Here is a 14,190-nt window from a genome sequence, read left to right as displayed (position 1 = left end):
GCTGCCATAGCTAAAGCATTTCTTTGAATTCTGGCAGTGTTCTTGAAGGAACATACCTTAAGGAGGTGAAGCTAAGGTGTAAACCTAGAACAACAGCAGAAGAGATGAAGATGCACTCAAAGACACAGCCAGCCTTAATGATGAGTTCATGCACTTGCTTTCAGAGAATGGACTAGGACTAATGGAAGAATTTCTCAGTACCCAATGCAATTTACAACTCTAGAAAGAAGCAACTACACATCAACATGGGCTGATTCGAAGCCTAAAAGAGACATCTGGGAGCTAATTAAGGAAATAGTTTCTTTGGTCAGTGCTCCTGTACCAGATCTGCTTCAGTAACAAAGCAAAAAAGAAGCACAAAGTAGGAGGGGTGGCCTGGGGTCCACAGGTAGGGGCTGTGGAAGGTGGGTTCCAGCAAAAGCTGGGATACCACAGAGCCTAGAAGCAACTACTACATACCAGAAATCTGGAGAACCTGTTAGGTGTGTAGGTGTGTGGTACGGAAGACATATAGATAACCACATTAACTGAAATTAATGTGACACTAGCCACATTTCCAGTGCTAGCAACTACCTTACTGAACATACAGAACTTCTATGAACAAGAATCAGTAACTCACCAGGTGACAACTGCATAAATCACTCCAATAATGATACAGATGAAGGCATAGTGCCAACAAAAGCATAAGGAGAGAAGCATAATGTTGCTATGATCCTCCAGATCCCATGCAGGACCCCCAGTGGGTGCATATAGAACAAAACCTGCCTGTAATTTAAAAAGAAAAAGTACATATTAAAATAACAAATACATTCCCAAATAGGGTACACCTCAAAATTCTTGGCAAATAAGGTAGCTAACATTACCTGAGATGTCACAGATAATGCTGCCTGATTTAGTAAAAGAGAGAATATCTACTACATCATAGTCTTTTTTTTTATTCATATGTGCATACAAGGCTGGGGTCATTTCTTCTCCCTGCCCCCACTACATCATAGTCTTAAAGAAAAATGTTAAGGGCATTAAATGACCAGTTTTCAGAATATGAATAGTAATCATCTCTGGGGAGAGGTGAACTTTCAGGATATCCTATGTGTCTATCTATACTCTATAGATTTACTCTGTTATTTCAAAGTTAGAGTACAAAGGTTTTAAAATGAACAAATACCCACAAATAACATTTTATTCAGTAATGAAATATTGGATACTTTCCCCTTATAATCTGTAACAACAAAAAAGATCTGTTTTTATCACTTCTATCCAACATTGCATTGGAAATTTTAACCAAAGCAGTTACTCATAAAAAGATAACTAAAAGACATTTGTATAGGAAAGGAAGTAAAACTACGTGTACTTACAAATGACATAATCTTACCTATAACAAATCCTAAATAATCTGATCAGAAAACATAGTAAATCTATAAATGAGCTTAGCATAATTGAAAATACAAAATCAACACCAAAAAATAAACTGCATTTTTACATACTAGCAATGAACAACTCCAAAATGAAATTACAAAAACAATTAACAGCATTGAAAATACTAAAAGATGTTTAGAAATAAAATTAGGCAAGGAAGTTCAGAGCAGGGGATATAACTTAGTAATGGAGTGCTTGCCTAACACGGTCTAGGCCCTGAGAAAGATCCCAACACACACACACACACAAATGCTTCCCAAATGCTACCATCTTGAGACCAAGCATTTGACATATGAGCTTATTGAAGGGCAATTAATATTTAAGCCATGACATTCTGCCCTTGGCCCCTAATGACTCATGGCTCATTCATAATGCAAAATTAATTTAGTCCATCTCTAAGAGTCTACAAAGTTCCAGTTCCAACATTGCTCAAAAGTCCAAATTCAAAATCTCTTCTCAGACTAAAGGCACTCTTAGCTGTGAATCCCTGTAAAACCAAAAAGAAAGTTAGACACATCCATGACACAATGGCACAGAGTAAGCACAGGGAACAAAACCAAGAATTGACAAATGAGATTACATTAAACTAGAAAGATTCTGTAAAAAAAGAAACAACCAACAGAGCAAAAAGACAATCTATAGAATGCTAGAAAATATCTGGCACATATTCATCCGATACAGGATTAAAACCCAGAACATATAAAGATTCAAAAAACTTAACAAAAAAACAAGTAATCCAATTTAAAATTGGCAAATGATCTGGATAGACACTTTGCAAAAGAAGAAAAGCAGGTGATCAAAATATATGAAGAATGTTCAGTATCATTAGCCATAAGGAGAACACAAGTCAAAACTATAATGAGATTCCATTTAACTGTAATTAGAATGGTTATTTTTTTTAAGTAAATAAATTCAGGCAAGCATGAGGACAGAATGGGTCTCTTATAAACTATTGGTAGGAATATAAATTAGTAAAGTCACTATGGAAAACAATATGGAGATTGCTCAAAAAACTAAATATAGAATAAGCGCATGATCCAGCTATCCTACTTCTGGGTACATACCCAATGGAAATAAAAGGCAGCATACAAAGGAGATACCTACATATTCATGTTTATTGTGACACTATTCACAAAAGCTAAAACATGGAATCATCCTATCTGTCTGTCAACAAATTAAGCATGTCTTACTAGGGCAATTCATGTGACTAATACTATAAAGACAGAATGACCAGCAATACCACTCTTGGGGATATACCCAAAAGACTGTGACACAGGTTTCTCCAGAGGTACCTGCACACCCATGTTTATTGCAGCACTATTCACAATAGCCAAGTTATGGAAACAGCCAAGATGCCCCTCTACTGATGAATGGATCAAGAAAATGTGGTATCTATACACAATAGAATTTTATGCAGTCATGAAGAAGAACGAAATGTTATCATTCGCCAGTAAATGGATGGAATTGGAAAACATCATTCTGAGTGAGGTTGGCCTGGCCCAAAAGACCAAAAATCGTTTGTTCTCCCTGAGATGTGGACATTAGATCAAGGGCAAACACAACAAAGTGATTGAACTTTGATCACAAGATAAAAGCAAGAGCACACAAGGGAGATATGAGGATAGGTAAGACACCTAAAAAATTAGTTAGCATTTGTTGCCCTTAACGCAGAGAAACTAAAGCAGATATCTTAAAAGCAACTGAGGCCAATAGGAGAAGGGGACCAGGAACTAGAGAAAAGATTAGATTGAGAAGAATTAACTTAGAAGGTAACACACATGCACAGGAAATCAATGTGAGTCAACTTCCTGTATAGCTATCCTTATCCTAACTAGCAAAAACCCTTGTTCCTTCCTATTATTGCTTATACTCTCTCTTCAACAAAGTTAGAGATAAGGGCAAAATAGTTTCTGCCAGGTATCGAGGGGGTGAGGGGGAGAGGGAGGGGAAAGAGTGGGTGGTAAGGGAGGGGGTGGGGGCAGGGGGGAGAAATGACCCAAGCATTGTATGCACATATGAATAATAAAACAATAAAAATTTAAAAAAAAGTAATGATACCTGGTTAAACAGGAAAAAAAAAAAAAAGACAGAATGAAAATTCCGGTCAGCCTGACCTCAAGGCCCATGGACTTTTCACTATGTGCCATATTTTCAATTGTTATTTGAAGCTTCCAAATAAATTCTCTATAGTTACCTCTATCAGTCATCAATTCTAACCATTTTTTTATATTGTGTTACATTAGGAGAGGAAACATTTTGTGTGCCTCTTATTACATATTTCACTGGATCCCTCGGGGTCTAATGTTCAAAGCTGAATATTTGATGAAGGCCACAATGTGACTATGAACAGGATCAGCTGATGCACTCATGCTGAACATTATAGAAACATTACATAGTTATTTTAATATAAAAGCAAGTACATTAAGAAAGCTAAAATCCTATACTAAGGACCAAAAACTGTTACAACTCATTAAAAATCCTTGTTTAAATATAAAATTCAACCACTATACTTTTATCTGTTCTCTTAATTTGCTATCAAACATAAAATTCCAAGAAAAAAGGGTGATACCTGTAAAAGAATATTTTCTTGCCATGTTTTGTATGCCACCCCTGAACATCTGGTTTGATTAGTTTATTTTTTTGCTTCATTAGAATCACATTTCAATTTCAAATAATTATTTTCTCAAATAGGTAACAATTCAGGGGGCCATACTCTACAGTTTAGAGTATAAATTTCTTATTGGTTAATATCTTATTACCCAATGATTTATTTCAACACTATAAACATAAACAAGTGTTTGATCTACCATATCAGACCTCATGTCACTACTACTTCATTGAGCCTTTTGCCATTTTGCAACATACTTTCTTTTTTAATAGCTTTATCATATTTTGAATTAGTATACATTAATAATACAACGGTGTTACATTGTGGTAATTCCATATATGTGTAGAGTGTACTCTGAACAAATTCACCTTTTCTACTATATTCCCATTTCTCCCTCCTTTTGCCCTCCCTCAAATTTGTCTTTCTTGAAGGCAAGACAAGACTGTTGTAACTTGAGCTCAGAATCTGGGCAGTCATCCTCAGAGGAAACTCGAGGGAGCGGTGAGGAGGGAAATTAATACAGCTTGGAGATGCCAATGAAGCAATGATGCAATATAACAAAAAGTGGAGACAGCAGGAGCAGCTTCCTCATTCTCTGTCCCTGTGCTCTAAAGAGGATGAGAAGAAACTTGGAAGGAACAAAGAACAAAGTGAGCTTCTGAAATATAATCTCACACAGAGCCATAGGGAAAATGTGACTCATCACATGAGGAGCATGAACGATTTTCTTTTTGCATGATGTAACTACATTATTGAGAAAACATTTTTAAGTGTAATATGGTTCAGGAAACAATTTTTATAGGTTTGGATGGAATTTCCCTCCATTTCATCTTACATAATCATTTAAGTATGAGTTATAAAAAAAAATGTAGACTATCTGGGTATTTGTCTTTTTCAGCTCACATCTCCATACATAAGGCTCCAGGAGTTCAGGGCATTTTCTCTAATTTGTCTGTACACAGTATACACTAGCCCTGGCCATATATGGAGAAGTGATGAGACTTAAAAGAAGATGAAATGCAAATCACAATGTAATATTTTTACTTCTTCTTTTTATTTTATCATTTTTACATTTACTCACTTGTGTATACATTGTTTGGACCACCTCCCACCCCACCTCCCACTTCTGGGCAGAACCTGTTCCACCCTCTTTTTCTCCAATTTTGTTGAAGAGAAAACATAAGAGATAATAATAAAGACATAGCATTTTTGCTAGATTGAGATAAAGATAGCTATACAGTGAGATTCCTAGCTTTGCTTCCATGCACATTGTATTGCAACCCACATTGGTTCATTTCTACCAGAGCTCTTAACTACTTCCTAGTCCCTTTCCCATAGTGGCCTCTGCCAGTTTAAGATTACTATACTCATAATGCATTTTCAGCTTAAGATAAAGTTTTGGCCATAAAGTTCATATATCACACATATCAACAAAACAAGGAAGCATAATATATTCACCTAAGTTTCCAGACATTTTTGTTTCAGAAGAATCTAAGAGTGGGATAGTTACTATGGCTAAACTACAATTACCTACCAGTGTGCTTATTTGCACTGGTGTTAAATTTTCATTTTTCTTTAAGATTCCAGACAGTAGTTAGACTGGCTACCAGGTAAAACAGGATACTAATCTACACATGTTAATATGTGAGAAGACTCCCAAATAACCACAGTTTTATTCCCAAAGACTTTAACCTCAGCTTTTCCTTAGAAAACTTTTTAGGGGAAATGCCAACATATTATTTCTGTGTCAAAGGCAATAGCATTAAACCAACCTCTTCTCACTTGAGCTATAGCATAGCTTCTTTTTATGTTTAAAAAAATTAAACGTAATTAACTTTTAATAGACAAATGAATATTAATTACTTTAATTCCATTCTTATCTTTATAATTCATTATTCAACTCTCTTTGAGTTTGCCCTCTTGTTCTTTCAAGAAGAACAAAGAAGAAACCTTCTTTAATATTATGCTCCTTAACAAAATTGATGTTGTAAATATGTGTATGCTATATTTTGAATCTTAAATGTCCTCCAAAAGCCCACATAGCAAAGGCTTGCTCCCCAGCATGTACTATTGACAGGAGGTAGAGCTGTAGGATGGGTGGCCTGGTGGCCATTAGGGGCACATCCTTGAGGTAGATTGTGGCACCCCAGTCTCTTCTTTCTTTTACTTTCACTTCATGATGTGGAGGAGGGCAATTTTTCTCTGTCACACATTCCTGCCATGATTTGTTGCCTTAGCAGAGGCCTGAAAGTCACAGTGCCTAATTGATAATAGGCTAGAACTTCTAAAACCATGTCCCTAAACAAATTTTTTATCTTCATAAGTTGATCATCTCAAGTATTTGTTATAATAATGGGAAGCTGATTAAGACAATATGAAATCCTGAATCTAACAAAGTAGGGACACACTTATTTTTACAAATGCATGGAACATTTACAACCACGTATCATAGTGTGATTTATATATCACACTATGTCCAAAATGAAGTCTCAACACATTTCAAAGAGAATATCTTCATGCATGCATATAATAGAATAATCAAACACATTAAAACTATAAAAAAGGGGAGGGGGAAAATAAGAAAGAGTAAAAGAAGGGGTGAATATGACCAAAGTACACTATGTATGTACATATGGAAGCATCATAATAAACCCTGTTGTACAATTTAAATTGTTTTAATAAATAAGAGAAAATATCATTAGACCCCAATGCAATTAAATTAAAAATGAATAACAAAAAATATGTCCAAAAACTTTTTAAAAAGTATACTCCTCAGGCTGGGGATAGAACTCAATGATAGGTGGAATCCAAGATGGCAGTTAGGGTAGGGAAACAGAAATCTTAAGCTCCATGGCTACAGAAACCACCTTGAAACATCAGGACAACACTTGGGTAATTCCAATTGCTGCTAGCTAAAATAATAACTGCCATCACACTAGGTGCACATAAAATTCAAAGATTGACCCTTAAATCAGCCTTTAAGTGCCCCTCACAGCTGCAAAAATCCTAACTGGCACAGCCAGCAAAGTGTGTCCTGCACTGGGAAAAAAGCCCCCTGGCCATTTCTCACTCTATTTTCTTTCTCTCCTCTCTCTCTCTCTCTCTCTCTCTCTCTCTCTCTCTCTCTCTCTTTCCTTTCTTTTTTTTCCTCCCAAAACAAGCACAAGACAGAGCATCAATGAGGATCGAACTCTGCAATCTCCACCCCAACCCATTGAAAGCCTCCCTACGCTGCACCACTTCTCCCCACCAGCCAGTTCCAAAGCTGCTTGCATGAATCTGCAGAACAAACAGATGAGCATCACACACCATGCACAACTCTCCTACCCACCCCTTGGGACCATAATCTAGCACAGTCCCTGAGCAGATTGAACCCTCCCCCACAATAAAACTGAAAAGCATAAACAGCAAACTGTAATCTAACACCAACAGCAGAGATGGGGGTGGAATGCTGAACCTGCCTCAGAGAACTGGGGTGGGACAAGGAACCAAACTCTCAATGTGAAACTCTCAATGAACAAGCCTTAGAGCAGGGGTGGGGCAACAAGCCAACCTCCCAGAGGAGCTGCTAACACAGAACAGAGGTCAGGAGAGCGGGGGTAGGGCACAAGCCAACCTCCCAAAGTGGGGCACGTGGTGGATCTTGGAGCTGATCTCATGGGACAGAGGGCAGTATCCAAAACTGAATTGCCCCACCTTGCTGAGGGAGGAGCTGACCAAACAGCCACAGCTAAAGGACAATGCAGCTGCTTCCTGGTGAAAACAACAACAGCTCAGACCACCCTGTGTGAACTGGCAGACTTACTTCACCTCAGAATTGCAACTTGCCCTGTGCACAGAAGGACCAAATACTACTCACAAGTCAGTTACCTGGTGAGACAACATCAGAGCTCCTGCTTGTTCACCAATACCAGGATTGAATGCCCAAGGAATTATACCACAACTTTTACCAAAAGACTGAACTTTTAGTTATTCCTATACATGGTGCTTTTGGGGGGTTTTTCTATATTATTAATTTCACCATCACTATTTTATTATCCCTAGTCTTACCCCTATATTATCCCTCCTTTTCCTGTGCTACAATCCATTGTTCTCCCTCCCAACTACTCTCAGTCCCTTCTCATCCACTCTCTCTCTCTGTCTTCACCTCCACCTTCTATCCTTCCCCAACCTGTCACCACACTACCCCTCCCTCCTACACACTCACCCCCCACTGACTAGCCTACTGTACCAACTGTACACAACCCCAGCCCCCTACAATCCCTGACACAAGCACCCTCTACTACAACAACAGAAATACACCCAAACACACACAAGGGCCACAAAACCCAGCAGCCTTCCAAAATTTCCCCCCCCACCCATCCCTTTTCCCATGCCCTCTTTTAGTGCCACCTTTACCAATTATCTAAATTTCTATATCTAGCCTAATAACCATTACTCCCCAATTCCCATTGTTTATAGATACTATCACCAAGGAGTTTTCTATATAATATGCAACAACTGGTTTGGCATTGAAACTGTAAATTTGTTGTTGCTAAATTACACATCCAGGCCAGGGACAGAAAGAGCACATCAACCTAGGAAACAACCAAGTCAGTCACAACACAAAAATTAAATTAAGGGAAATAAAACAGGCAATTAAAACCACCAACTAGCCTATCAGGAATATAGTTGCCCAGCAAGTAGAGCAATGGGAACAAGAAGAAGACATGGAAACCATACTCCTCAAAAAAAATAATAATAATTCTACAGAGGATTCAGTGGGAAATGAGGAAAATGAATACCTAGCTCCAGACCCCAACAAAACAATGATAAATGTCATTAAGGAGTCCAGTGACTCTCACAAAATAAAAAAACTCTCAAAGAGAAAATCTTAGAAATAATTACATAAAAATTCATGGAGAATATACTAGACATGGCTAACCAGAATATGCAAGATTCACTTAAGAAATTTCAAGAAATCAAAAATAAAGAACATGAGAAACAAATAAATAAACTTAGGACTTCAACAAACACCAAAGTGAAACAAAGGACACTATAAAAAGAGGAATTTATGAATTAAAGACGACAACACAAAATATTAAAGAGGAGTTGAATAAAGAAATGGAAAACCTCAGAAAAAAGAATCAAACAGAAATCCTGGAAATAAAAAGTCCCATTAGTCAAACAAAAAACACAGTGGAAAGCCACTCCACCAGACTACAACAAGTGGAAGACAGAATCTCAGAGCTCAAAGATAAAATAAAAATTAAAGAAAAAAACAGAAGAACTCTTAGTCAAACAACTAAAGAGCTGTGAAAGGAATATGCAAGAAATCAGTGACTTCATCAAAAGACCAAATGTGGGAAACATGAGCACTGAAGAAGAAAAAGAGGCGCAAGACAAAGGGATAAGTAATATACTCAATAAAATAATAACAGAAAATTTCCAAAATCTCAAAAAGCTTTTGCCCATTCAGCTACAGAAAGCCCCCAGGACACCAAACAGACTTGACCAAAATAGAACCACCCCATGGCATACTACCATTAAAACAACAAGTACAGAGAAAGAGAAAGAATATTCAAGACTGTAACAGAGAAAAAACAAATAATGTATAAAGGTAAACCCATCAAAATAACAGCAGATTTCTCAACAGAAACCTTAAAAACAAGAAGGGCATAGAGTAAGGTCTTTCAGGCTTTGAATGAAAAGAATTTTAGCCATAGAATATTCTACCCAGCCAAACCATCATTCAAAATTGATGAAGCAATAAAAATCTTCAACATTAAACAGAAACTAAAACAATATATGACCACCAAGTCAACACTACAGAAGATACTACAAGGAATTCTGCACACAGAAGATGAAAGCAAACAAAACTATGAAAGGACAGAAAGTGTCAAACCACAGAAGAAAAGACAAGTAATCAGAGAGTAGCATTGATAAGGCTGCACACACAATCAAATCCTTAAACAACAAAACAACTAAATGCAGGAATCACCACATACTTATCAATATTAATACTGAATGTCAATGGACTCAACTCCTCCATCAAAAGATCCTATTTGGCAAACTGGATTAAAAAGGAAGATCCAACCCATCTTACTTTTTTTCTTTTTTTTTTTGTTTTATTATTCATATGTGCATACAAGGCTTGGGTCATTTCTCCCCCCTGCCCCCACCCCCTACCTTATCCCCCACTCTGCCACCTCCCTCCCCCCCACCCCCTCAATACCCTGCAGAAACTATTTTGCCCTTATCTCTAATTTTGTTGAAGACAGAGTATAAGCAATAATAGGAAGGAACAAGGGTTTTTGCTAGTTGAGATAAGGACAGCTATACGGGGAGTTGACTCACATTAATTTCCTGTGCATGTGTGTTACCTTCTAGGTTAATTATTCTTGATCTAACCTTTTCTCTAGTTCCTGGTCCCCTTTTCCTATTGGCCTCAGTTGCTTTTAAAGTATCTCCTTTAGCTTCTCTGCATTGAGGACAACAAATGCTAGCTAATTTTTTAGGTGTCTTACCTATCCTCACCCCTCCCTTGTGTGCTCTCGCTTTTATCATGTGCTCAAAGTCCAAACCCCTTGTTGTGTTTGCCCTTGATCTAATGTCCACATATGAGGAAGAACATACGATTTTTGGTCTTTTGGGCCAGGCCAACCTCACTCAGAATGATGTTCTCCAATTCCATCCATTTACCAGCGAATGATAACATTTTGTTCTTCTTCATGGCTGCATAAAATTCCATTGTGTATAGATACCACATTTTCTTAATCCATTCGTCAGTGGTGGAGCATCTTGGCTGTTTCCATAACTTGGCTATCGTGAATAGTGCCGCAATAAACATGGGTGTGCAGGTGCCTCTGGAGTAACCTGTGTCACAGTCTTTTGGGTATATCCCCAAGAGTGGTATTGCTGGATCAAATGGAAGATCAATGTTTAGCTTTTAAATAGCCTCCAAACTTTTTTCCAGAGTCCAACCCATCTTATTGACAGAAATAAACACTGACTTAGGGTGATAAGCTGGAAGATTTACCAAGTCAGTGAGCCCCTAAAACAGGGAGGAATAGCAATACTTATATCAGACAAGGTAGACTTCAAACTTATATTGGTCAAAGAAGGACACTTCATACTAATAAAAGGGGCAACCTGTTAAAATAGCCATTATTAGCAACACCACCAACAACAGGTGTTGGTGAGGATGCAGGAAAAAAGGAACCCTCTTACACTGTTGGTGGGAATGTAAACTAGTACAACCATTCTGGAAAAAAATTTGGAAGCTACTGAAAAAGCTAAACATTGATCTACCATTTGATCCAGCAATACCACTCTTGGGGATATACCCAAAAGACTGTGACACAGGCTTCTCCAGAGGCACCTACACACCCATGTTTATTGCAGCACTATTCACAATAGCCAAGTTATGGAAACAGCCAAGATGCCCCACTACTGATGAATGGATCAAGAAAATGTGGTATCTATATACAATGGAATTTTATGCAGCCACAAAGAAGAACGAAATGTTATCATTCGCTGGTAAATGGATGGAATTGGAGAACATCATTCTGAGTGAGGTTAGCCTGACCCAAAAGACCAAAAATCATATGTTCTTCCTCATATGCGGACATTAGATCAAGGGCAAACACAACAAGCTGGTTGAACTTTGATCACAAGATAAAAGTGAGAGCACACAAGGGAGATATGAGGATAGGTAAGACACCTAAAAAATTAGCTAGCATTTGTTGCCCTAAATGCAGAGAAACTAAAGCAGATATCTTAAAAACAGCTGAGGCCAATAAGAGAAAAGGACCAGGAACTAGAGAAAAGGTTAGATCAAAAAGAATTAACCTAGAAGGTAACACACATGCCCAGGAAATTAATGTGAGTCAACTCCCTTTATAGCTATCCTTATCTCAACTAGCAAAAACCCTTGTTCCTTCCTATTATTGCTTATAATCTCTCTTCAACAAAATTAGAGATAAGGGCAAAATAGTTTCTGCAGGGTATTGAGGGGGTGGGGGTGAGAGGGAGGGGGTAGGGTGGGTGGTAAGGTAGGGGGTGGGGGCAGGGGGGAAAAATGACCCAAGCATTGTATGCACATATGAATCATTTAAAAATAAATAAATAAATAAATAAATAAATAAAAGGGGCGATACATCAAAAGAAAATAACAATTATCAACCTATATGCACCCAATGTCAGTGCACCCAATTCTATCACTAAAGGACTTAAGAGCACATTTAGGTTCAAACACAGTGGTAGTGGGAAACTTTAATACTCCCTATCACCAATAGATAGGTCAACCAAACAAAAAATCAACAAAGAAATCCTAGAACTAATGATATCATAGATCAAATGGACCTAACTGATGTCTACAGAATATTTCATCTGACAACAGCATAATATACATTCTTCTCAGAAGCCCATGGAACTTTCTCCAAAATAGATCAAATCTTAGGGCATAACACAAGCCTCAGCAAATATAAGAAAATAGGGGGAAAAAACCCTGCATTCTATCTAATCACAATGCAATAAAAGTAGAGCTCAACAACAAAAACAACAGCATGAAATACACAAATAATTGAAGTCTGAATAACACCTTGCTCAATAATCAGTGGAGCAATAAGAGAGGAAATCAGAAGTTTCCTGGAAGTTAATGAAAATGAAAACACCACCTACCGGAACCTATGAGAAATAGAAAAGGCAGTTCTAAGAGGAAAGTTTATAGCCATGAGTGCATATATTAAAAGGACAGAAAGATCTCAAATAAAGGACCTAATGCTACATCTCAATCTCCTAGAAAAACAAGAACAAGCAAAACCCAAAATAGGCAGAAGGAGAGCAATAATAAAAATAAGGACTGAAATTAATGAAATAGAGACCAAAAAAACCATACAAAGAATCAATGAAACAAAAAGCTGGTTCTTTGAAAAAAAAACAAACAAGACTGACAAGCCCCTGGCAAATCTGACAGAAATGAGGAGGGAAAAGACCCAAAGTAGTAAAATCAGAAAAGGAAAAGGGGAGATAGCAACAAACACCAAGGAAATACAGGGAATCCTTAGAGACTACTTTAAGAACCTATATTCCAATAAACAGAAAAATCTTGAATAAATGGACATATTTCTAGATACTTATGACCATCCAAAACTGAACCAAGAGGATATTAATCACCTAAACAGATCTAAAACATGTAATGAAATTGAAGAAACAATAGAGTCTCCAAAAACAGTTAAGTTCAGGACCTGATGGATTCTCCACTGAATTCTACCAGACCTTTAAAGAAGAACTAATATCAAACACTCCTTAAGCTTTTCTACAAAATAGAAAGGGATGGAACACTGCTTAACTTATTCTCTGAAACCAATGTATTGCACTCATCCTAAAACTGGACAAGAACACATTCAAAAGGGAGAACTACAGGCCAATCTCCTTAGTGAACATCAGTGCAAAAATCTTCAATAAAATAATGGCAAACTGAATCCAACAACGTATCAGAAAGATCATTCACCATGACCAAGCCGACTTCATCCCAAGGATGCAGGGATGGTTCAACATATGCAAATCAATAAATGTAATACAGCACATTAATAGAAGCAAAGACAAAAACCATTTGATTATCTCAATAGATGCAGGAAAAGCCTTTGATAAGATTCAACATCATTTTATGATAAAATCTCTAAGAAAACTAGAAATAGAAGGAAAGTATCTCAACATTATAAAGGATATATATGACAAACCTATAGCCAACATCATACTTAATGGTGAAAAACTGAAACCATTTCCCCTAAGTCAGGAATTAGAAAGGAGGCCCACTCTCCCCACTCCTATTCAACATAGTCCTAGAATTCCTAGCCAGAGCAATAAGGCAAGAAGGAGAAATAAAAGGAATGCAAATAGGTAAGAAATAATCAAAGCATCCCTATTTGCAGATGACATGATCCTATACTCAAAGACCCAAAAACTCCTAGACACCATAAACAGGTTTAGCAATATACCAGGATACAAACTCAACTGACAAAAATTAGTGGTCTTTCTATATACCAACAATGAACAAACTGAGAAAGAATATAGGAAAATAAGTCCATTTATAATAGCCTCAAAAAAAAATCAAATACCTAGGGATAAACTTGACAAAGGATGTAAATGTCCTCTACAAGGAGAACTACAAACCACTGAAGAAA

At 37.2% G+C, this 14,190-nt stretch overlaps 1 protein-coding gene across 3 annotated transcripts in view; it reads right to left on the bottom strand.

The window, feature by feature from the left end:
- LOC109703142 (transmembrane protein 45A-like) overlaps positions 1–14,190 on the bottom strand; it is a 69,901-nt gene that overhangs the window by 3,698 nt on the left and 52,013 nt on the right. For all 3 annotated transcript variants that reach the window (XM_074072984.1, XM_074072982.1, XM_074072983.1), the window contains one exon: positions 620–765. In XM_074072984.1, the coding sequence (XP_073929085.1) occupies positions 620–765 (146 nt within the window). The remainder of the gene's footprint in view (positions 1–619; positions 766–14,190) is intronic.

Source organism: Castor canadensis, chromosome 5 (genome assembly GCF_047511655.1).
Source record: "Castor canadensis chromosome 5, mCasCan1.hap1v2, whole genome shotgun sequence".
NCBI classification, from domain to species: Eukaryota; Metazoa; Chordata; class Mammalia; order Rodentia; family Castoridae; genus Castor; species Castor canadensis.
This window is presented reverse-complemented; position numbering and strand designations above follow the sequence as displayed.